Source organism: Carassius gibelio, chromosome A4, assembly GCF_023724105.1.
Source record: "Carassius gibelio isolate Cgi1373 ecotype wild population from Czech Republic chromosome A4, carGib1.2-hapl.c, whole genome shotgun sequence".
NCBI classification, from domain to species: Eukaryota; Metazoa; Chordata; class Actinopteri; order Cypriniformes; family Cyprinidae; genus Carassius; species Carassius gibelio.
In genome coordinates, this window is record NC_068374.1 from 32,192,019 (window position 1) to 32,215,849 (window position 23,831).

At 38.1% G+C, this 23,831-nt stretch overlaps 2 protein-coding genes across 6 annotated transcripts in view; one reads left to right on the forward strand and one right to left on the reverse strand.

Annotated features, from left to right (window-relative positions):
• LOC127977475 (forkhead box protein P2) overlaps positions 1-16,799 on the reverse strand; it is a 98,966-nt gene extending 82,167 nt beyond the window's left edge. For 2 of the 5 annotated variants that reach the window (XM_052582374.1, XM_052582368.1), the window contains exons 1-3: positions 16,497-16,798; positions 8,960-9,024; positions 8,476-8,540 (exon numbers count right to left, since the gene is read on the reverse strand). The gene's annotated coding sequence lies outside the window, so the exon portion shown is untranslated. Of the gene's footprint in view, positions 1-8,475; positions 8,541-8,959; positions 9,025-10,127; positions 10,311-16,496 lie in introns of those variants that run through there. The other 3 variants (XM_052582348.1, XM_052582380.1, XM_052582358.1) reach the window with 3 other exon arrangements.
• Positions 16,800-19,184: 2,385 nt separating this feature from the next.
• LOC127977507 (uncharacterized) lies at positions 19,185-23,811 on the forward strand. Its single transcript, XM_052582393.1, has 4 exons — positions 19,185-20,108; positions 20,621-20,673; positions 20,761-20,861; positions 21,167-23,811. The coding sequence occupies exons 1-4, from the start codon at positions 19,243-19,245 to the stop codon at positions 22,943-22,945; spliced, it is 2,799 nt and encodes a 932-aa protein (XP_052438353.1). The 5' UTR covers positions 19,185-19,242; the 3' UTR covers positions 22,946-23,811.
• Positions 23,812-23,831: the final 20 nt, after the last annotated feature.

The window sequence follows — 23,831 nt, forward strand, 5'->3', positions numbered from 1 at the left end:
ATATTTAGAAAGCTCATTAGTCGACATACATGTGGTTTCAAAAAGAGAGAGAAACAGCAAATATGCACAAACTCGTAAGTGTGTGTATATATGTTGTGAAAGGGTTATTGGCACAAAAATCTGTTTATCACAGTCTCTGATCAACACGCAGGTGCACAAAACGCATGCTAAAAGCCAATTTGCTGTCAACAAATCCTTTCTTATCCCCACTTAAAGGTAATAATTACCCTGCATTAGAGCTGTCAGTTAGTTGTCGAGCACGAAGGGTGGTCTTGCTAACATACAGTGTGTTTGTACATGCAGCGTCCAAAATTAACACTTCATGAGCACCAAACACAACTACAAATTGGCTTTGCTTGCCAGTTGGTCGAAAAATTTAAGAAATGCAACAATATTTGGTTTTAATTCAACAGCGAGAACAAATCCCATTGATTTAATGGTGCGCTCAAGTCATGATGGAAAGATCAAACATACAAATTAAATGAATATCACCACAATGGCATAATTGCAAGTGGGAGACTTTATTTAAGCCTGAAATTCCTAGTTAGGGGTGTCAGTAAGAAAAGTTGGAAGAAAAGTGGATGTAATAGAAGCATTGTTTGTATTGATTTTTAATTTGATGATTTTTTTTTACTATAAAAAATAGCTAATTTGCATTTACAAATTACAAAATTATTGTACAATTACAACATAACAAACATGATTCAAATTACAGCACCTTGATAAAGTGAATAAAAACAAAGCAAACACATCCCACATTAAAAACACAATGCACATTTTTTTTATTTATCATCTTTAGAAATTAGAGTTAAATCTTTTGACTTTTGAAAAACCTTTTTAAATTTTATCTTGTAACAAGGTAGATCGCCATATTGCTCTAACCACAAATTTAAGACAAATTAAATTTTTGCAATTTTTTGTTTCATCAAAACTCAATATTGCAACATTTCTTGCATTAAGGCACCATAAACAAAACTATGAGGAATAAAATCACAATGCCTGTCTATTATTATTTGATAGAGGCATTTCAGGCTAAATTATCTTTAGATTAAAAATAATGTAAAATACATTTTCACAGCCGGTGATAAATAATGTGTGGTAAACTTTCTGAATTCACCACCTATCTACTAAAAAGTGAATTTAGGAAAAATAAATTCAAAAATCCAATCCCCATTTTTAACAATATTTCCCCATGTCACCCATAAAGACACACGATTACAGAAGTACCGTATTTTCCAGACTATAAGTCACACTTTCTTTTTCATAGTTTGGCTGGTCCTGCGACTTATAGTCAGGTGCGACTTATTTATCAAATTTAATTTGACATGAACCGAGAGAAATGAACCAATAGAAAACATTACCGTCTACAGCCGCAAGAGGGCGCTCTATAGTGCTCAGCGCTCCTGTAGTCTACTCTGAAGACATATAGCGCCCTCTCGTAGCTGTAGACGGTAATGTTTTCTCTTGGTTCTTGGTTCTAAATAAATGCGACTTATAGTCCAGTGCGACTTATAGTCTGAAAAACATGGTAACATAAGTTTTGAATAGGGTTGGGTACCGAAACCCGGTACCAATATGGCACCGTTACCTATGGAACCGGTATGCACTGACTTGATCAGAACGCAGATTTCGGTGCCTCATTTATATATAAATATACTCAATCTAATTATACATACTTTATACATACACTACTGTTCAAAAGTCTTAGTCTTAGGCAGTCTGATGTCAGACTGCTTATGCATTCAACAATCTCACTAGATTATTTTTAAAATTAATGGCAAAATGAATGTTTGGAAATGTAAACTGATATTTCCTACTGACACACTACAGCAAAATATATAAATAACGGTCTTAAAACCCTTTTGGGTGAAAATACTAATGTGCCCAAGACTTTTGCACAGTACTGTACTTTACAAATGACATTGTTGCTACTTTATAAAGAATGACCATAAAGTCATTCACTGTATCACTGATTAAATACAGTGACAGACAGCACTCACTGTAACTAAATATCAGAGGGATTGACAGAGATACAGTAGAAATTTTATGTGTGGTTTTGTATTATATAACGTATATTGAGTATCGAAATGGCACCAGTATCGTATAAAACCCTAGTTTTGAACACTTAAGTTTCACAGTTGGTGTGTAATAATCGGCAGTAAACTTTCTAAATTCAGCCATCCAGTAAAAAGTGATTTTGGACTCTGCGTGCGAGGGCATTAGTGCATCATACAACACGAGCACACACATACACATTTTAAAACCACTTTTATGTTCTTGTATCATTGATAATACTTCATGCTTTGCCTGCGACCAGTCAAAGGAAACATGGAGGTACTTGAGATTTTATTAAACGGCAGCTTGTAAACGTTGTTGTGAGGAAAAGTGTGTATTAAAATCCTCTAAAAGGCATTGAGCCGGGGTGAAACGAGGCTAGAAATCCCAACAATGGTTTCCAGGAGGGCAGTATCAGGGAATGCAAACGTCTGCCGTGATGAGCAAGCAAGAGATTACAGACGAACTGCCCCCACCCCCTCCACCATTTACATAATGTAAAAACCATTTTCTTTCGTTCTCTAGGTCTTTCTTCCTCTTCAACTATTCACTAAATAAATGAGGAAACTATCAAAGCATTGGGATGTTTGATAAAAGACAGACAGAGTGGATTCAGAACAGCCCGGCACTCTTCACAATACACGCGGCGAGTGGCAGCATTCAGAGGCAGCCAACTGAGGAAGGGCTGGCAGAATATTTATAACGGAGGACAATGCTAATGTATTAGGGTGACACCTATACCTCCTCTAAGCCAAAGGGAATCACATTCTAACGCTGGCTTTATCTTCAGAGGGAGAACGCAGCGCTGGGAGGAGGCTTTTATAGAAATCTGGACAAATGTAAATGTATAGAGAACGTGGATTATTCTTCACAAGGATCTTATTGAATGTGACCCTTTTTGTTTGACTTCTGTGTTTAAACCAGCTGTTCATTCAAATCAAGAAAGAGTATACAATTTTTTTTTATGTACTGACATATTAGGAAATTAGGCTATAAATATATTTATAATATTCCAATAATAAATTAACATTTATTAATAAGGTTAATGAAGCAAAATTTTAACATCATGTTGTCTTTAAAGTCAATATGTAATGGTATAAGCAATCCATTTAACTTACAATGTGATATGTTTCTGTTTTTATTTAATTAGAATTTAATTGGATTATGAAAAGCAGATTGATTTTACCATAAATCTGTAATGTAAACAAAGAACATTTATACTCTATAGTAGTGAAGAACTACACTAAGTGATGAAAATCCTTCTGTATATAGCCTAAAACATCAAAAATGTCTCTGGGCCTTATGTAGTACCAACAGAGTATAAAGTCCCTCAAAACTACTTAAAACCAAGTAAACACAAAGACTGGGTTACATCACCTGGCAGCAATGACCGAGTTCTGTGGTATACACCTCAAGTATATTTATGAAAGTCATTCCTTAGAAAGAGATTTAAATTGTGCCTTTTGCTTTCTCTCAGGCCTCTCAAAAAACATTGAACTTGTGGAATTCCTAGCTTTCCCGTACCTCTAGAAAACTGCTCATTCCAGCCATTCGCCTGTAATATATGAACCAATCAGAGGAGCGTCTGCTCACCGTGTGTGCGAGAGTGTTTTCTAGATCATTCTGGTCTATTTCAGTGAATTCTCATAAGGCAACCTATTTTATTTACTTTACCTTCAATAAAATGGTTCAGTGAGCATTAGTAACTTTGAGACATGAGTTTCAATCAGTTCTGTGGCAGTACTGTCAGTCTGCATCCAGCTCTGTGTGTGTAAGTGTGTGTGGTGCAACATGCCACTGACAGGCAAGACAGACAGATAGAGAGAGAGAGAGAGAGAGAGAGAGAGAGAGAGAGAGAGAGAGAGAGAGAGAGAGAGAGAGAGAGAGAGAGAGAAAGTCATCTAATAACAAGGGGAGCAAAGCTATGAATGAAAGAAAGAGAATTAAGTGGTGGAAATAGGTCTGGAGAAAGCATAAAAGAAACATTAGGAGAAAAATGGAAAAGCAGCAGAATCGGATGAGAAAGAAATGAAGTCTAAACGAAACCAATTTTACTTACATTAAACTTAAAAACTAAAAAAATTACAGTAACATGAATTTCTTAGAATTTCCGTTCATTTTATACTGCATAGTAAAATTAAAATCCAGCAGATGAAATCGTGGCTATACTTTTGAAACGTGTGCTTTTTGATGTTGATTGCACGGCACCACACTCAAGAATTCTACCTTTGGAAAAAAATAAAAAATAAATTTTCTTCCTGTAGTTATCAACATAAGGCCACAAATGCTGTCTTTAGAGTGTAACTTAATTCCTCTTCACCAGTCAGAATGATAGAAAAATAACCTGCTCTCTGAGAGTTTCATTTAACGGGACTTCACTTCAAGGAAACAGCTGGAGAAGTACACCAAAAGAAAAAAAAAAAAAGAAAAAAAAAGGGAGACCGACAGGAAAGGAGAGCGAAAGAGATTTGAAAAGCCTTCACAGGTGAGGTGGGCTGAGGGACGCCCTGTCTGTTTGGTCTCTCTTGTAGAAGAAGAAGGGCATGTTTATGCAGACGGAATCTCTCTCACATGACTCCCTCTGGCTTCAGCACTCAACATCACTCCACGAGCCTCAGAATCAGGTAGTGTGACCGCAGAATTGGCCCAGAGGCATGGCTTTCATAAGAGAAGGTTACAAAAGTGAAGCGTGCGCCATGGAGAGAAATCAGAGACTCTTGGATTTGGCAGCACGGTCGCGCCAACACACACATTCCAGCCTGAGACAGACATGTGACCCAAATCAGGTTGCTCTCGTCCCAACAACAAACTGTTTCACCATCTATCAAAGCAGGTAACCGTGACACAGTTTGATTGTACAGGCTTGCAGTTTGTGGTAGGGAAGCCAAATTCCAGACTCTAGTACCTCTCCTTCCGCAAGTTCACTTTTCAAGCCATGATCAAATTATCGTGAAGAACAAAGTGGTAGGCTTGTATCTTTTGTAGTAATGTTTTTCCTGTGAATGAAGCCAGACAAAGCATTCAAATGGAGAAGGCATTTCAAAACAGTACTATCAAAGTGTTGTGGGGGAGAACTCAGTTAACGTATAAGATCCTTTCTTCAGATGAAAATAACATTAGCTGTTTATATAAAATATCAAATACGAGAAATGCATTGAAATCCTGGAATTCTTCTGAGAAGAATAACATTTTATAAAACACACATACAAAAATAAGACCAAAGATAATTTAATCTAATTTACATTTAAATTAATCTTTTTGTGGCCAATTATTCACATAATCTAGGAGTCTTACAACTCCACAGGAGGCTGAAATCCTTCATATTCAGTTGGTTCAAAGTCTCTAAATAAATTGGCTGCAAGAAACCAATGGCAGCTTCCATTGCATGTTTTGTGTCATAATCCTAGTTTAGTCAACTCAATTGAAGTAGATTTGACAATTGTCCAAACATAAATTTCTAATCTGACTTGTGATTGATTAATGCACATTCTTAACAATGAAACTGGCAGAAATTGGTTTTTGTTGGCGTATTGGTTTTGTTCCGTTGGCGTCAGACGGTTTTGATGTCAAAAAGAGGGTCTTGTTTCACAATCATCCCACCATTTGAAAACATTCCAGTGCTTATAGCTTCTACACAGTAAACCACGTCGAGTTTTGTTCATCAAACTTACTGGGTATGTATTAACAGACTAAAAAGACCAGTAAACCAAGTAGAAGGTGCCGTGAAGGACACTGACTCTTGGCCCATTCAGACAGCTGATTAGCATAGCACTCCAGCCGGATCAATAACCTCATTGACTCGGTCTGTCTCCTCTATCAGGAATGATGGCAGACTCTCTTTTGTAACTCTATTCTAGGGGCAACTGTCCATTCTCCACAAACTCCTGCTCTATTTTTCAAACTGGCCTCAATTTGTTTCCTTCTGTCTCGCTGTCTTTTAGGATGCGAGTAAAAAAAGCCGTCTAGATGCCACTGAGAAAGATTAGCATGTAGCTTTTCGCTTTATCTGGATCTGAATGCCTGGAAGTGAGGGAACAAAAGCACCACGGTTATTGCCAGAGTTTACTTTGCAAACCTCTTATTATCACGTTTAAGAAAAAGATGTGTGAATGGACAAAACAAGGAGCTACTCAAGCTCCAATTTGCTCACAGCATGGCTTCATGAGCCCTTTCCCAAAACAAGCTTAACAAGAATATGGAAAGTTGTGCAGAATCCAAAAAAAAAAATCCTTCTTTCTAATACAGAGATAAAACAATGAAGCGAACAGAGTTTAAGAAGAAGAGAAAGACCAGAACCATCAAGTGAACCTCTGACAGCCTGAACTTTTTTCCATCCATCATAAAGTCTTAAGTTTAAAATATTCAATCGAAATGGGGGGATTGACCAATGACCTGATCCCAGGAGCTGCTTGGGTTCTGGTGGTTAATGGGGGATAAAGATTAGGAAGAACCAGGCTTCGCTTCATCTCTGTCCCCAACCACCTTCTCTTTACAATCCCAAATCAGCCACACAATGAGAACTTCCAATGGAGACTGAGCCCAGTTTCCTTTGATATCCTTCCGAGCTCTCGGCTCCGTGTGTCCAGAGCAAAGCCCCATGGAGGTTACTCTCGACTACAGGGAGTGAAAGAGCTCCCTCTGAGCCATTTTAGATGGAAATGGCAGGCGTTCTACTAGAACAAGAAATACATTTTTAAAGTGAAGAACCAGCAAGTCAGTCCAATCGAAGAGTGAGCAATGCCATTCCTCGTCTTTCAACTTGGGTGAGATATGCTTAATTGCTGTAGATTTTACAATGGTTGTGCATTGGTAGTGTGAAGTTGGGCAGCAATTATACTTTTTTTCTGATTTGAGGACTTCTGTTCCAGAACAGATATGAGTTCAACTTTGAAGATTAAAGTGGATACTCATCAAATTAAAAACTAATATTCAAATCTCTTTAAGGTGGGGAGAGGGAAGCTGGGTTTTGCTTAGCCTTGAGGCAGTGACTTCTGGGGATTCAGCCCCTGCCTGAAGCCAAGCCACACAAACTCTTCAGCAAATGCGAACTTAAATCAGTCCTGCACCTCAAAGGCAGAGTAATGGCTTGGAATAGCCTCACTGATGGGACACTTTTTTTACTGAGCCAAGTGGAGTAATGGACTCAGCTGACTTTAGCAAAGCGAGGGCTGTTACTGCTAGCGCAAACTGAAACTTTCTTAGCTCAGCTTTATATATATAAATTTTATGCAAGTGTATTGACTAAATCATACCAAATCACCCATTAATCTAGGTGCTTAACCAACTTCTAAAGCTTTCTCTAAATAATATAACATAACCTTTTTTCTTAATCATTATTTGTACACTAATTATTAAAAGGAAATTTTACCCAAAAAGTGGCCAAAATATTCAGTCATCATTTACTCACTCTTAAGTCATTCCAAACCCATATTACTTACTTTTTCCTTGGAACTCAAAGGGAGACATGTTCCAAAATGTACTTTAGACTGTTTTCCATATAAACGAATGAGGATACAGGTTGCACCAATAAAGTTTCAGAGGACCATTCAAGAAATGCATTTAATTCGCACTTCTACATATTTAAACAAACTTTTTTGTGATCAAACGTTACATGTTGCATCTAAATGCACCATATTTTAATAAATAATGACTCAACTGTCGATCTGTTTGTTGCAAAAAGTAATTTTCATGGCACCATGTTTATAATATTTTTATAGTGTTACCCCCAAATGGATTATATGTTGAAGATTGGGCAGTATATGCTTTAATATTTCTCCTATTATGTTCCACAGTTTGTTTTTTATCCCATCAGAACAGAAATTATAATAACAACTGAGTACCTACAGTAACTAGTAATATCAGGACCCTTAAATAGTCAACAAATCTTTTACTCAAATGATCAAACATGACCTAAACATGCCCAGGTTTCTCTCATTTACTCTTTGCAACTGTAGCCACCCGTCTGGCAATGTCCACTTTGCTAATGATGGCAACCACAAACTATACATAATCATTAATCACATTCTTACAGATGGTGGGATTCCTTATGTGCATTTTTCACTTACTTGGTGACAAAACCATCATCAGAGCTTCAATGAAGGGCCCGATTGAGCTGGATAACGTGCTTCAAACCTTTACCTGCTGGGTTATGCACCACAATACATTTATCTTGACTTCAACTGCCTTTAAAGTGAAACCCCACAACCGTCAAGGCCGTCAGAAACTAAGTGGACTCTCTCGACTGTCATAATGCATCAAGAATCTTTAAGAGGTCCCCGGACTCCTCGTTATTAACGCACCTCTCAGGATGTGGTTGATGGAATATATAATGGAAGTGATTTTTGAGAGGACATATCAATTATGGCCAAGACAGACAGACCGAACATGGAAATTAGCACTTTAAAGATTGCTTTTACTCACCGCTTTTGCCTTGGTTTCAAAGTACTCCTGCTGCACTATGAGCAACGGCCATACCAGTTCTCATCCTGATCGACACAGAATGGGAAACATGTGTAAACATACATATTTTTTCCTTGAAGCATGCATTTTTTTTTTTTTTTGCATTTTACCTTTTTTGAATGCTACAAAGGTGGCAAAACAACAAAAAAATGACAGTGTGAGCATGTTGCCAGTGATATTTAGGGAGACTATAATGACGAACAAGGTTCACTGTTTGTGTCACAAGTGTTTTTCATCTCCACGGCAAAATAATTACAACAAAGTCTGTCACACTCCATCAATAGAACAGGTCAATCAAAAAACTGGATGTGGGCTCGTTTCACGTCAATGGGCTGCAGTTGCGTATGATCACACTCTAGTTTTTTCTCTTTTTCAAAGAGTGCATCTGACAAAAAGATGAAAGTGTTGACAGAAGTACAAGAGAAGCTGTGTTTTTCGATCTTACCCTGAGGGGAAACTTTCAGTTGATGTCCGTTTGTTTGGGAGAACTGAGTCCAAGAATGAGAGAATCTGTCAATAAAAAACAAACAAAAAAAAAGTTTTTGATCTTTATTCAGAAATCAACATTTTTAACTTTAAATTAAAACACTTCGATATGTCTGCATTTAAAAAATTGACAAAAATCACACCCAGAATAATAATATGCATCAGAACTGAGAGAAAATGTTTTCCCTTCGAAACTGCTTGCCATGCCTGGCCGATAAAACATAAATCAAACTTTCCATCCAGCCTTCTACTGTTTGTTTTTTTTTTTTTTTTTTTGCTGACACTCACAGATATATTAGACTAAGTGAGCATGTACAGCTCAGTTCACCTCATAATAATAATAATAATAATAAAAACTGCAAGTTGTGACATACTAACAACTTCAGGATCCCTGGAATGTGCTCCCTTAACTGTACAATTGTAACTCACCACTACATTAACCGCCTGTGTTTGAAGAGGTGTTGTAAACCGAGACACTAGCAAATACCACAAACTGTCTAGCCCGAGTATTAATATACACATCTTCCGCACTCAATTTCAGATATATGGTGTTTGTAATTCTGGAAGTGCACTCAGTTTAGGAGCACAAATAGCGTATATTTAAGATCACTGGCTCAGCCATTATTTGATTGAGAGATTTATTATCAAAATTAAGACTGTTCTGTCTCTGCTTTTTGCACGCACACATGTACACAAACTCTGGAAATGAAACATGATATAAAAAGCTCAGAATAATAATTCTGGAAAAGCGTTTAGGTCCCATTCATTTCCAACTTCTTCAGAGTTTGTGTTAATGCCATAATGTCTTTGGACTGTGAAAATTCACCTTTTAAATCGACTTTTCCAGTGTTATTAGTTTGCATGACCTTGTGGAAACGGGTCTACAAAATACCAGACCTGTTTCAATTTGAGATCTCTAAATACTATCGAATTATATGCACACATACTGAATTAAGCAGAGGCTGTCCTAATATTTCTGATATTTACATGAACCCCTGCTTTAAAAGATGCGATAAACTATTTCATATCAAGGGCAGAAACACCTCTCCGGCCCCTCTGCTCGGTGTGTGGATGAAAGAAGACATTATGTGAATAAGTCAGATTACAGTACACAATAATTTTTTTACCTATTCAAGCAAATACCATTCCAGTGTTAGGAGGTGGAAGCCACAGTAACACATTTTGACTGAGGGCCGAATAGTCCTTATCAGCACTAGTCAAGCAATTCAGGCCCCCCGAACAAAGATGAGTCTTCAAACTCCCTCCATTCATCAGTGGACGTGTAATTACCCCCAGTTCACAGTCTAGACGTTACCGCTTTCAGGGTATTTAAGATCCTCTTTGCAACATGCGGCATGCTCACGCCAGGCCCAACGTTAAATCTGCGGCAGATAAATTAACGAAGAATGCAAGTTAAAAAAAATTGTAAAAAAAAGAAGCGCGACCACAATGAAAAGAACTTTATCCTCCCTGCTGCTAAATGAGATTTCTTTGAAATGCAGATCAGTGGCGCTAGATTAGTGAATTTTAGCTGCTGTCAACATCATAACAAAATACAAATGCGATTGTTCATCTGGGCCTTATCTCCTTGCTTCCATCTGCTTCTTCCCGTATTTACTCGGGTCGATTTACTATGCAGATCTAAATAAGACACGCTTGCGGCACAATGGCTTCTTAAGCTTCTACATCAAGGTATTTGAGAGCGCCGTCACATGAAAAGCTGCCCCATCAAAGGCACATCCCTAATGAACTTCCCTATCACTGAGGGATGGCGTGGCGCTCCGGAGAGCCTTGCAGAGAGGCGCTAAATCACAGGAAGGATACCTCAGCGGCCCATGGAGATTAACACACAACAGGGACACTCAAACAGAAGGCCGTCCAAGCCAAACCCGAGGTAGCTTGCAGATCAACGGCCAAATTAAAACAACCAGGTAAGGGTATAGCAGCATGTACCTCAAGGTAATATGGACGCTTCTAACTAATACAACAAACGGCACACCATACAAGGCTGTGTTAGCCATAACGATGACAGTAATCTTCAAAGCCAAGGAATAACCTCTAATTTCACACCATATTTGTTGCATCCTGCGTACACAGATGGGATTACGACTCAAATCCCACAACTTACCCCAGAAATGGGTGGAAAAGTGCGGTGGCTGATAGAGAGAGGGAATGTATATAAGGGTACGAAGATGCATTTTGGGTTCAAATCATCATGCACCAGCTGTTGGGGCAATTAGCCCCAGAGGCAGCACACACAAACGAGACCGGCACATGTGGCTCTGAGTAGAGCTCTGACATCACGGGATGATGAGAGGGTTGAACAAGCGCATTAGCCATAAATGCGTGTGCCAGGTTCCAACTTCTGGAGAAAAGAGGGGGGGGGGGGGGGGGAAAGCAAGGTGGGGGGACTGTATCTGAGGCCATTTTGGAAAACATCCTCACACGGAAGCGGCATCTAACGGCCGTGCAGTCGTGTGACACAAACCGCGGTTGTCTTTTCCCTCCTCCTCGCTGTCTTCACCCTGCCAAGTGGGCTCAATGCCAGTCACATTTGCAACCACAAGGGACTGCTGCCGTTTTTTTCTTGCTTAATGAAATGACAAAACAACAGATTTACATATGCAGAAACAGGTGTTGTAACAGGTTTGACTCCTCTTGACCTAAAACGTGTTGCGTGGGGGAAAAAACAAGGGGGGAAAAAAGTTTATTAACAACAGTTGCCCAGAGGGTGTTTAGGCTCTGATGGGCATTCAAATCTACACCATCTGCCCTGCTGGTTGCCAGAAGTGACAATTTAAATTAAAAACCACTCATCAAATATCATAAAAATAAACTATTGTATTGCTGTGGCCATATGCTGTAAGTGGCCCTATCAAAGACAAAGAGAGAATATAATTAACCCTCCGCAGTCTAAAAGACACCAAACACAGCAATGGCACACACACATTCCCACAGGCCCCTGAACACATACGCAGAGTCATAGCTACACTTCAGAAATGATGCTTGTGTTTCGAAATTCTAAATATGATTGTGCTACTGATTCAAATTGGCAGACTTTACTAAATTGTGCTACATATTAGTGTTTAATAAATTTAGAGGCTAGACTATATATCTAAAATCTGTTTATTCAACACAAACACCAAAACACACACACACACACATACTGTGGCAATAACGTGATATAGTGATGAAACCAGAAGGAAATATTGTGATATTTTGATACATACTGAATGATCAACATATTCATGATTTAGGCTAAGTAGGCTCTATGTAAAATAAATAAGAAAATAATATCAGTATGAATGATAAAATCTGATTATTCTACATTAACCCTTACAAACAGCTACTCTAGTGGCACCATGGTACAATGATGGTATTATACTTTGAGATTTACTACGGTACATTATGCATCTTAGACTGTATATATATATAATATTTGGCTAATATACAATTATTTGAAAATCTGGAATCTGAGGATGCAAAAAAATCTAAATACTGAGAAAAATCACCGTTAAAGCTGTCCAAATGAAGTTCTTAGCAATGCATATTACTAATAAAAAAAAAATACGTTTTGATATACTTACATTAGGTATACTTATTTTTGGACATGATCTTTACTTAATATCCTAATCATTTTTGGCATATTAATTTTGAAAATATTATTAGCTTTTTTTTTCTTTTTTTTTTTGGCTATTGCTAAAATTATATCCAAGCAATTTAAGACTGCTTTTGTGGTCCAGGGTCACATATATCATGGCACTGAATGATTAACATAATCATAATCCATATTCAGTCTAAATTGGTAAGATCACTACAAATGATCAAACGTTGTTTTACTGTTTTACCAATATTACTGGTGCAAAAAAACAACATTGTATTGATGTGTTATCACATCGAAAAAAATATGGCAATACCAGATAACTTTTTTAAGCATAAAAGATATCTTGCTAGACAAATGAAATGTCAAGCACAGCAATCAGACCTTCCTTTAAAACAATAGAGAAACATGAAGGCCAAACACATTAACTCATTTCATCATAACTCAACAATAACAACATGAGGCACAAAACCAAAGAAAATAACAATTCGGAGTCAAACTAAAAATATTTACTTTGCCCTTGTCAAAGACAAAGGGAGCATTAATTTGCCCTGTTATTATTTAGAGAGGGCAGGGCGAACAAACCTGAGCCCGTCGTGACCCTGCCACAGTGTTGCAACTTGTTCTAGAGCGATGCCAGCAGAAGGCAGCACCATATGCCCCCAGCCTCAGGCCTGATGCTCTTTCTGCAGCCTAATACGCCTGTCAGGAGACGTTACTGTCACAAATCCTCTGTTTTTCCACAACTGGTTTCAAATAAACAGTTTTTTTTTTCTCTTGTTAACAGAATTGTCCTCAGAGATTCACTTAGAAGGTCAGTATTTGGTTCTACTGTACTGACAACATCTATGTTTTTAAGTTTTTTTGTTGTTTTTTACAAGCATGGTAATGATTTATATATATTTATAGAATCAAGAAACTATATCTATATTTTTTTTTTTTTTATTAATTAAATGTTTCATTTTTTTTTTAATATTTTGTATTTAAACCAAATTATTTGTACAAAAAAAAAGAATAAATAAAAAAATAAAGAAAGAATACATAGCTTCTGAAACTAAGCCTGGTGTAAAAAGCAACATACATACTAGCAGTGAGTCGCCTTCCACATGTTCTCTTGTCACAGGCCACGGGCAAGTTTGGTCCAGCTAGGCTGACCTTGCCGTTTACTACAAATGACGCCACCATTCAACTACAACGACCGGGTTTTAAGTCAACCAGAGACTAAAATGCTCAATAAATCAGAGCCTTCAGCCCAAAAGACCCTGTCATGCCTTCAAAAAAAAAAAAAAGAGGTATGACAACACATATCAGCACTGATAATATCAGCTAAGCATCAAATTAATAACTTCAAGGGCATATGTACTACGATAAGATGCTTTTGGGTGATTTTAATACCTCTCCATAAAGGTCATGTGATATCGTACATGCGAAAGAGCGCTGTCACAATCAAAAGACTAGAGTTGGGGATCACATGCCATGTTTAAGAAAAATAATAATAAATCAAACAAAAGAGCATTGCAACCTCAGATTGAGAAGTAACATTCCATTAGTCAATGCATTGAACATTTAAATCCATAAAATAAGCATTAAATTCACATCCAGTAGAAAAGAAATAGCTTTAATACAACAACAAAAAAGCGTTGTTTTCTAATAGGTGGCCTCAGAGGAAGCACTCAGTATCTTAGTTACTGAAGCACACCAAACGTCGTTAGGATGATGTGGATAATTACAGCACAGAAGACCTCTTAAGCATGTAATACAGTCTTTTATCTGGAGAAGTCAATCTCTGCGAGGCTGACAGCTAGCAGCATATGATCCCGGTAAACAAATACTTTCACGCGGCACCAAAGTGCCATTAAAGGCCAGAACTGTCAACACAAATTCCACTCTTGCGAGAGGAAAGGAAGGGGTGGTGGGGGGGGACTTGATCACCTCTGGTTGCCTTAACGTGCATGAAGGTTGTCATGGAAACATTTCTGTGAAGTTAACATGGATACAAACAGAAGGCTTTCCGGCTTAATTGCCATTAGAGTTTAATGACCATTTAGATATGTATATTAAAACACACACACACATTATGACAGTTATTGTAATAACGTGAATGAGAACTAAAAAAAAAAAAAAAAAAAAAAAGCACAGAAAGTTCAAGTGTGCATTTTTTTTTTTTTGTTAGATACCATTTGAAAGCAAAACTATGAAATAAACTCATGATTTTAAACAATGAAACAGTCCCACCCAAAATACTCTCAAAAGGAATAACCTAGAAGTATTCAGCTCGCCGTGACATCTTAACTCAGACAAATGATTTTGTTTTACTCAGTGCACACACACATTACTAACAGTGCACACACATTATTAACATCACTACAGTGCACTGCACACACCCCTAGCCGATGATGAATGCCGTAATCAGGCTGCGACTACAAAAACATCAGGATAACTCGAATTTAGGCCCCTCTTTCCTGTCGTGCGGGTCAACAGTGCCTCCCTCCCTCCATGTGTCATACGTGAAACATCACGCTCATTGAAACACTACTAATTAAAATCACCTGCGAAGAACTGTGTTGGGCTAACAAAAGGCCGAGCTTCACGTTACAGAGCACATCTGGGGCTGCCGATGTGTGTGTGTGTTTGAAATTTTACTAGTGCTGTTACGACCTCTTTGAAGCGACACGGCGTTGAGTGACGAAACGCAGTGATGCACACCTGCACTTCACCTGCCGGAGAGAAACTAAGATGCTTCTGCAACCAAAACTCTCACAGCCATGAAAAGAGCTGTAATACTATACACCTTGTTTAAAAAGATAAAATAAAAAAGAAGTCACGTACCCTATTGATTTAGTCCCAGATCCCCTGAACCCACTGAAAGTGCTCTGGCAGTAGATGTGGTTGAGTCTTAAGAGGAGTGCTGTCCATTAACACTACAATACAGTGTCAGGACTCCAATACTGTCCCAACACTCACTGCTGCTGTGAGCAGCTCTAAAGCCACGAACATTTCACTCTGGATTATGGAAATGGAGCAAGCAACCACGGTAAGATTAATGTTAACCTTGATGATGATGATAATGATAATAATAATAAAATCTACTATACATTATTATCTTTATTACTATATCTATCTATCCATCTATAAATATCTATCTATCCATCCATCCATCTATATATATATATAGATAGATAGATAGATAGATAGATAGATAGTAAATGTCAAGTTCAAATAGTATTTTTTATTATATATATATATATATATATATATATATATATAAAATGTTGAATATCACTTGCTATAAGTATCATTTTTTTTCACACTTCATGACAATTTGACAATACTAAATTTAATTAAAAACCACAATTCTCAAAAACGGACTCCAGCACTGTATTGAAATTAAATGACCTAACGTTATTATTTATTTCTAAAACTAAAACTGTAAACCTATGAAACACTAATAATTATTTGAGAACAACTGTACAAACAGTAAATGTAGTTAAATCAATTATAGATCATACAAATGTTTACATTTTATGCCGTAATGAACTTATTAAAATTGCGTACTGTTGAACTGATAGAAATTGTGGTGTTATGCTAATGCAATGCATGTTTCACACGTCATTTTAGAAGTAAAATGCGCAAATAAACACTGCTATAAACACTGCTATAAACACAGCGAAAGTTGCGGAGCATAAAAAGACGTATAATAATATAATATGCCAAAACTGTCACTGGACGTTTATAGTTTATAAAGACAGAATCACAGTACCGAACTCCCAAACTCTCTTACAACACAAACACTGTCAAAACAACAAATTAACCATCCGATAAACACTAAACAACCCGTCTGCAACTTCTCAGTGAAGTCAAACTCGTATGAAAGGCAAAAACGTGAAAAACTCACCCAAAGAAGTGAATGTATCTCATTCGCGGTGGCTAAAGTTTGGCGTGTTTACGACTCTGTGGTTTAAAAAAGCGCTAAAAACAAACGCACAGCACGCGCTGTTGATATTCCTCCGCTCGGAGTAGTGAGACGCTGCTGTCTTTAGTCAGTGTGCTGCTGTTATTACCGATGCAACTGTAAAAAAACGCCAGAGTAACACCGACTCCTGTTTGAATGCGCTCGCATGACGCGCAACGCGAAGCTTGGCTTGTTTTTTTGTATCTCGATTCAATACATCGCAACGTATCGGCCGAGTTTTGGGGGGGACTAGCTTATTAAAATGCTAGGAGGCACTTACGCGGACGTGGATGTTGTTATTTTTTGGCGTACTGCGACCCCACGTGACGTGATGTACACCTGCTGGGTAAACAATACAGTCATTAGAAGTTAACGACGTTTTTGTTAATCGGGTCTCTTAAATACACTATTAAGAAGAAACAATATTGTTCAACTGCATCATTTGTTAAAGAGATGAAGAACAGCACTGCGGAGTGCTATCCTTTATTTTATTTACCAGTTTTATTATAACGATCACTATTTTTATTGAATTGTAATTCCTATTTATCTGTTTATAATTCAATAATACATATTTATATATTATTTATTATGAATAAATAAAATGAAACAAACAAACAAATAAAGATGAGCAATGTGGAAGAGTGTTGAAAATAAAAAAGGAACAACTGAGAATTATTGTGCTTTGTTGAAAAATGTTCTGTGTGCTTTATTTTTTATTTCCTTAATTGTTTAAAATAAATTCTAGCTTTATTTTATTTATTTTTAAACACAGCATTTTTATTTCTTTTTGGCATGAAATGTATCAACACTTGTTAAACTCAGGTTCATTTAAATACACCTCGAGCTGAACAACACTAGATCATTTAGCTATTTGTTTTTATTATTATTACTGTGATGAAATATTGTTTATTTGAGTGATCGGTTGATGTTGTGAATTTTTTTTTGCTTTTGACCATTAATGTGTTTGAATTAATATAGCTCTTTATTTGAAACACATACTGTAATGGTGAGTTATGCATCATATTTGTACTGTAACTGTGTGCCACTGCCTTGAAATGTTCATATAAATAAAACGGGGGAAATGATTTTCAGATCAAAGATTGATAATATCATAAGTCTCCCTTTGTGGATGAATTATCCCTGTCTCTGTCTGAATTAACTATCTTCATTACATGTTGTGGTAGCTAACACTTGCTTTATTAAATATGATAATGTTATAAAGGGTGGATGGTCATGTTAAAAAAAAAAAGTTGTATATTTACATTGTCCATGCATATTTAAATAAATAGGAGGCATAGCAGATTTTGACTTGGTTTTATTAGAACATTTTAACTCTTCCAGTTTGTGATAATAAATATCTGTCAGATGTCTGCAGAGGTGTTAGGAATTTTTTGTTAATTGATCGGAAATATAATATTTATTGCCTTCTTTTCACCACATGCATGCATTTAAATAAAATGTTTAATTAAGAAAATGCATAATTTCATGGGTTTTATCACAGAAGAAATAAAAACGCATGCATTTTCTACATGGATTTTAGGGGAGAAAAAGTATTTTGGGAAAACTGGCATGAAACGTAAGGGTTTGCTGCCACCTACAGGAATGTTTTGGAATCCACTTTTGCTTCTCAAAGAAACAAACAGCGTGCACATATCTTTGATTAGACACTGACGCCTAGTGGCTAATTGTATTACTGCGCAAAAGTTTTCTGGAATTCACACGTCATAAGAATCTACCATTGATTAAATGACTATACAGTAAAACAAAAATGAACAAAAACATAATAAATAAACAAAGAAAGTGTCCTTTTTTATATAAATCAATGAAGTAAAAATATTTACTAGTCAGTTTTAGTCCTCCACATCCTGGCTACTTAAAAAAAAAAAAAAAAAAACAGTATATTGAAATGGTCTTGTGTGACAACATGCATAATATTAAAGCAAGCTGTCACAATAGGAACCTACTGTTCACTGACTATTAGTTTGAAATATGAAATATCTAAATGTAATAAAAGCCATCTTAAACAATATGAATTTAAAATGCACAACTGGCTAAAAGTCTTTTCAATTAAATATAAACAGTGAAACGAATAGAAAACAATTCAAGAAACAAACGGCAAAAACTATAAAATAAAACATGAGAAATAATCATTAATGAATTGGGTAGATTGTATAAAATATATTAAAAATATGATAACGTGCCAAAACCTGACATGTTTTCATTATATTATCTGAATGTAATGACAGTGTGGTAATTATTTTGTTTATTTGCTTATCCAACAGATATATAACAAAATACGACCATAGTAAAACTTCGTCTCAAGAAGTTTTTCACAAAAATTGGTCTTTATCATCTAGGTGTTTGACGTTAAAATACAAAGCCACAATCATTTAAAACTCATAGTTACTGTTTTTTATAACCCTTGAGCCAATTGCTCATGTGACAACTAGCCCCGGTCTCTTCTACATTTCCAAACAGAAGCATTGTGTTGTTTCAGTACAGATACACATATATAATTCAAAAGCATTTATCAAAACGATCAAGTTTCCGCAGAGTTCAGCAGACGACATTAACACATCAAAGTGTCCCACGTCTACCAGATACTGGTCATCAGGAAGTAAAGTTCAGCAGCACTTACAGCTATTTTTAAGCCTGGCAAACACACAATGTTCAGCTGCAACCTGACGCTATGGCAGGTCACATTGCGAGTAAGGGTTTAAGACGGTTAGCGTTGTTCTCTCAGGATTTACCCATCCAGCATTACCCAGGCATGTCTGCGGAAGAGCTTGCACCCTCCGTGGTCTCCTTCAACCTAGAGCTTCCCAACTGTATGAACCGGATAATGAAAAACAAAGAAGAAAATGTCAAATTGGAGAAAACAGTGAACCGGATATTAGAGGGAAGCTCTGGAGATGAATCCGAGGAAGTGGAACCTGACCCTCCACCGGTAGCCGTACGAAGAAAGGTGTCATTTGCGGATGCCTTTGGTCTGGACCTGGTTTCTGTGAAGGAGTATGACAACCGGGATTCATCAGTGCTGGAGGCAAATAGTAGAGAAGCTGAGGAATTCTACATCTCTTGCCTCTTTAATATCCTAGCATTGCACCAGGAGATGGAAGTGAGACTTCAGCAGCAGAAGCTGGAGCTGGAGCGCATTGAGCTGTTCCCTGGATCCACAACAATCCGCGGCATCATCCGCGTTCTTAACCTCTGCTTCCACAAGGCCGTCTACGTCCGTGTCACTCTGGACGGCTGGCAGAGCCACTTCGACCTGCTGGCTGAGTACATGCCTGGGTCCAGCGATGGCGAGACGGACCGTTTCTCTTTTCAGCTCGTGTTGATGCCTCCGTTCCAGGTCGAAGGGTTGCGGGTAGAGTTCTGTCTGCGGTATGAAAGCGCTGTTGGAATCTTCTGGGCCAACAATGGAGGGACAAACTACATTGTCTTCTGCCACCAAAGACGAAGGAGCGATCTGAAAGAGAAAGAGAGTGAAAAGGAGAAGTCTGTAGAGGAGAGTAACCAAAAAGGTATCAGGAGCTGCCTTAAAACAATCAGGTGGGGAACACACACACACAGAAAAACGTACATTCGAATCATTACTTTTACTCATGCTTAGTGTTAAGGGTTTGAACTTTGGTGTGTAACTCATCCCGGATGTGAATGATACAGTAAAGCGGATTGTTGAAGAGCTGTCGTTTAGTAAGCAGACTTAAAATTTTAGCAATGTAGATGAATGTACACTGGAAGTAAAAAAAAACTGTCTTTAAAACAGGATTGTGTTGCTATGCAGGATGGTAATTGCATAGCAAAACCTTTAGTAACCACCCAAACATCCCACCAATTGCATAGCAGCACTAAAAAATATTCCGAAAACCAGCTAAAAAACAGCCTTTTACGCTTCATGGTTAAACTTTGTTAAATAGGTAAACTTGTTTTTTTGTGTAACTCAGTAAAACCAGACGTATTTGTCTAGTTGTCCAATCAAGTACTTTTTTGTTTTGACTGGAGATGATATGTTTGAACACATGGCTGGTGAGTGTGATTGAAAACCTGCTAAATATTTACAGTAAAAAGACCTACTGGGAGGCGACACCTGCAGAAACGAGCGGTGAGGTCTCAGGTGGGTTTCATATGTGGAGATCTGGGAATAAGGAGCTTTGATTCTGAGGATAAGAGACCGAATTTGAGTTTGTTTGCTTTTTTCCAGAACAAGTCACACCCAAGGCCAGGCATACTGAGGAGAACATAACAGAAAAAGAAGTAGGAATAAATTCCTGCAAATCCCTTAAAGACTGCTGCAAAACTCTGGTAGGGTCAATGAGTGCTCCGTCACGGTCCAGAGATAAAGGTGGGCATTTAGAGAGGTAGTTCACCAATTTGCCAGAATAAAACCAGCTGTTTTTTTTTTTTTTATGAATAAATATACAGGTTTTGAACAACTGGGTGAACAATCTCTTTGAATGCACAGCAGGAAGTTATTAGTAAGGATAAATTCATGCATTTTGCAACATTATATTCCACTCAATAAGTGCCTCTCATTACAAACATGACATAATAAAGCCCTTTTGAAAACCACCTTTTCTCTCTTCTTTGTTTGTTTGTTTTTTTGACAGGTGGATCGTCGTAGGAAACGTCAAGCTGCTCGTTTGGCACACGTGCAGGACTACTTCACTCAGAAAGCAATGGAAACCCAGATGGGTTATAATTCAAACACAAACACAAGTACCACATCCATCCCGAGGTTGAGTATACCAAGTAGAACCCATTTGCCTGTTGTCCACGACCAACAAGGATACGGCAATGACACGCCACCAATACTAATGTACCACCAGATCCCTCTGCTTTCCCTGGATTGGGGCAGTACCACAACAACACCTCCCCAAGCAAACCCTCCAGATGCCTACAGTGAAACAAGTCATCAGGAAGAAGATCACCTAGCCATGTTGGCTTCTAAGGCCTGGGAAGCTTCTCTTAATGGCACTGATACACAGGACAAAGTATGTGTCCGTCCAGAATCAGAAGTTGTAGCTTTAAGGGACAAAGTCGTAGTACCGACGGAGGAAAAGGGAGCTGAGAAAGACCACAGTCAAGAGTCCGCTGACAGGAAAGCAATGGAAACCGTAAAACCTGATCCTGTAGTAAAGCAATCAAAGGATCTGAGCATGAGTCCTTCTAGAGATCAGGTTTTGGATTACCAACTAGTGAAAGAGCCAAGGGTCACTACCCTACCATGTTCTGCCCAGGGATCTGAGCCAAAGAGGGAGGTAAGTGATTTAGAAACATCTCGTGACCGCCAAGCCCCACATCATGAGCACACAAGCGGATCTTTGGGTCAAGACACGACCAAAGCAAGCCCTGGGGACGAAACTCGAACCACGCATGATACTGAGACTCAGAATTCAGAAGCCGGAGATGGAATCTCACCTGAAGAATGCATGGGCAGCTCCGACACCTCAAAGGTTAAAGAAAACACACACAGAGCGGTCAGAGACACCCTGACATTTACGGCGAGCAGGGACATGCCGCTCACAAATAGACAAGCCAAAGGATCTTCTTCAGAAAGGATGGATATAAATAAAGACGCCAGCGAGGAGCAGGTGGAAATGAGGGCATTTTGTAGAGAACTACATGAAGAGGACACGGAAAGCAGTAGAAAAGGACAAGATGAGACAACTACGGATCACAGCGCAGAAATACAGAGCGTTTCATCTTGCGAGAGGGAACCATTTAATGAGAACGAATTATGCACGTCGAACAAGATTTTTAACAAAGACTGTTCAGAGCTACTGAAAAACGAAGAGAGGCGTTTTGAGGCAAACAAAGGACTTCAAATGAAGGAGCGACTGAATGAGACGGCTGTAGGACCTGCTAGTGCTGAAGAGCTTGTAGAGGACTCCCAAGCAGTGCATGACAACTGCACAGATGGAGAAGAGAAAGAGTTTGAGAGTCATGCTACCAAATTTGTACCCGCCCACTTACCTTCCTATCCAACAGTTAGCATTCACCCATCCTGGCACCTCCTTCAAACAACAGCTGCAAGGGAAAGAGAGGTCACTTTCGCAGAGGAGGACTTTGAGCTTGGGAAGACCCTCAGAAACTATCAAGAACCACAGCGACTGGATGGAGAGGATGAACTCTCCCCGCCGTTACACAGCATTCACCTGTCCTGGGTGGATGGGAACAGCAGTAGGCTGTTTTCATGGTGGTGGGAGTTCTGCTCGCTGGGTCACATGGCCAAGGCTCTTGTGTATGCTACTCTGTTTGTGATCTTTATAATGGCGTATCTATATGACCTGCCGACCTGCATGGCCCTCTATCTGTTTTCTCTGTGCTGGTGGTGCAGCCAGGGCATGAAGCCATACCAGGGAACACGTGTTAGGAAAAATTGTTAGCCTGAATGCACTGTAAGTCACTAAATGCATAAATGCATAAATAAATAAAGCAGCGTCTGGACGGAGCTTTCAATGTGGACTGAGACCAGACAGAAAGCTCTTATCAAATGTATGACTCTGAAATGAAAAGTGACACAAAGTGATTCTACAGGCCCAAAATCACTTGACAATATGAGATTTAGGTGGCATTTTAGTTTTTTTTTTCTTTCTCCTCACTTGTGTTCCCATTAAAAGTCCCATTTAAAACAGGAAACTTTTAATCTAATCCTAAATTCAAACTGCAAGAATAGTGGAGATGTGCTTATCTAGTTTTGTGATATAATTAAATGACAGAAACACTCACACAGATACTAATTTCTTTCATTTTTGAGCGTTTACTTCTACCTTTTTACAAGTTTTTTAATTACATTTTTTTTTTGGCCTTGTTTTCCGGTAAAAATACTGAAAAGTATGATAAAATTACTACATGAGCAACAGTGCATAAGATATGAAGACTTATTCTGATTTTATTACTGTGATTGTTGTGCTATGTGTTGCCCAAAGTCAAATTGATTGTAAAAACTTAACATATTTATCATATTGTTTTCTCCTGTTTTTGGTTTAGTAAGGGAGAGGGGGAAGTTGCCTGTTCATTTATTTGTTTCTTTTAGGCAGGTAAGTTAGATTTTCCCAAACTTTTGACTGGTACTGTACCTTTATGTAATGTTTCGCTGGATTCATACAAAGGCATATTGAATGCATTATGTAGCCTGTGAGGACACAGCTGCATTTCACATCTCTTTGGGAATGTGTGTGATGGACGTGACATGTCCTGCAAATCCCACCATGTCTCTGTCCCTAAAAGAAATACAACACTGTTTACTGAATTTGCCAGTGTGTTGGTCCT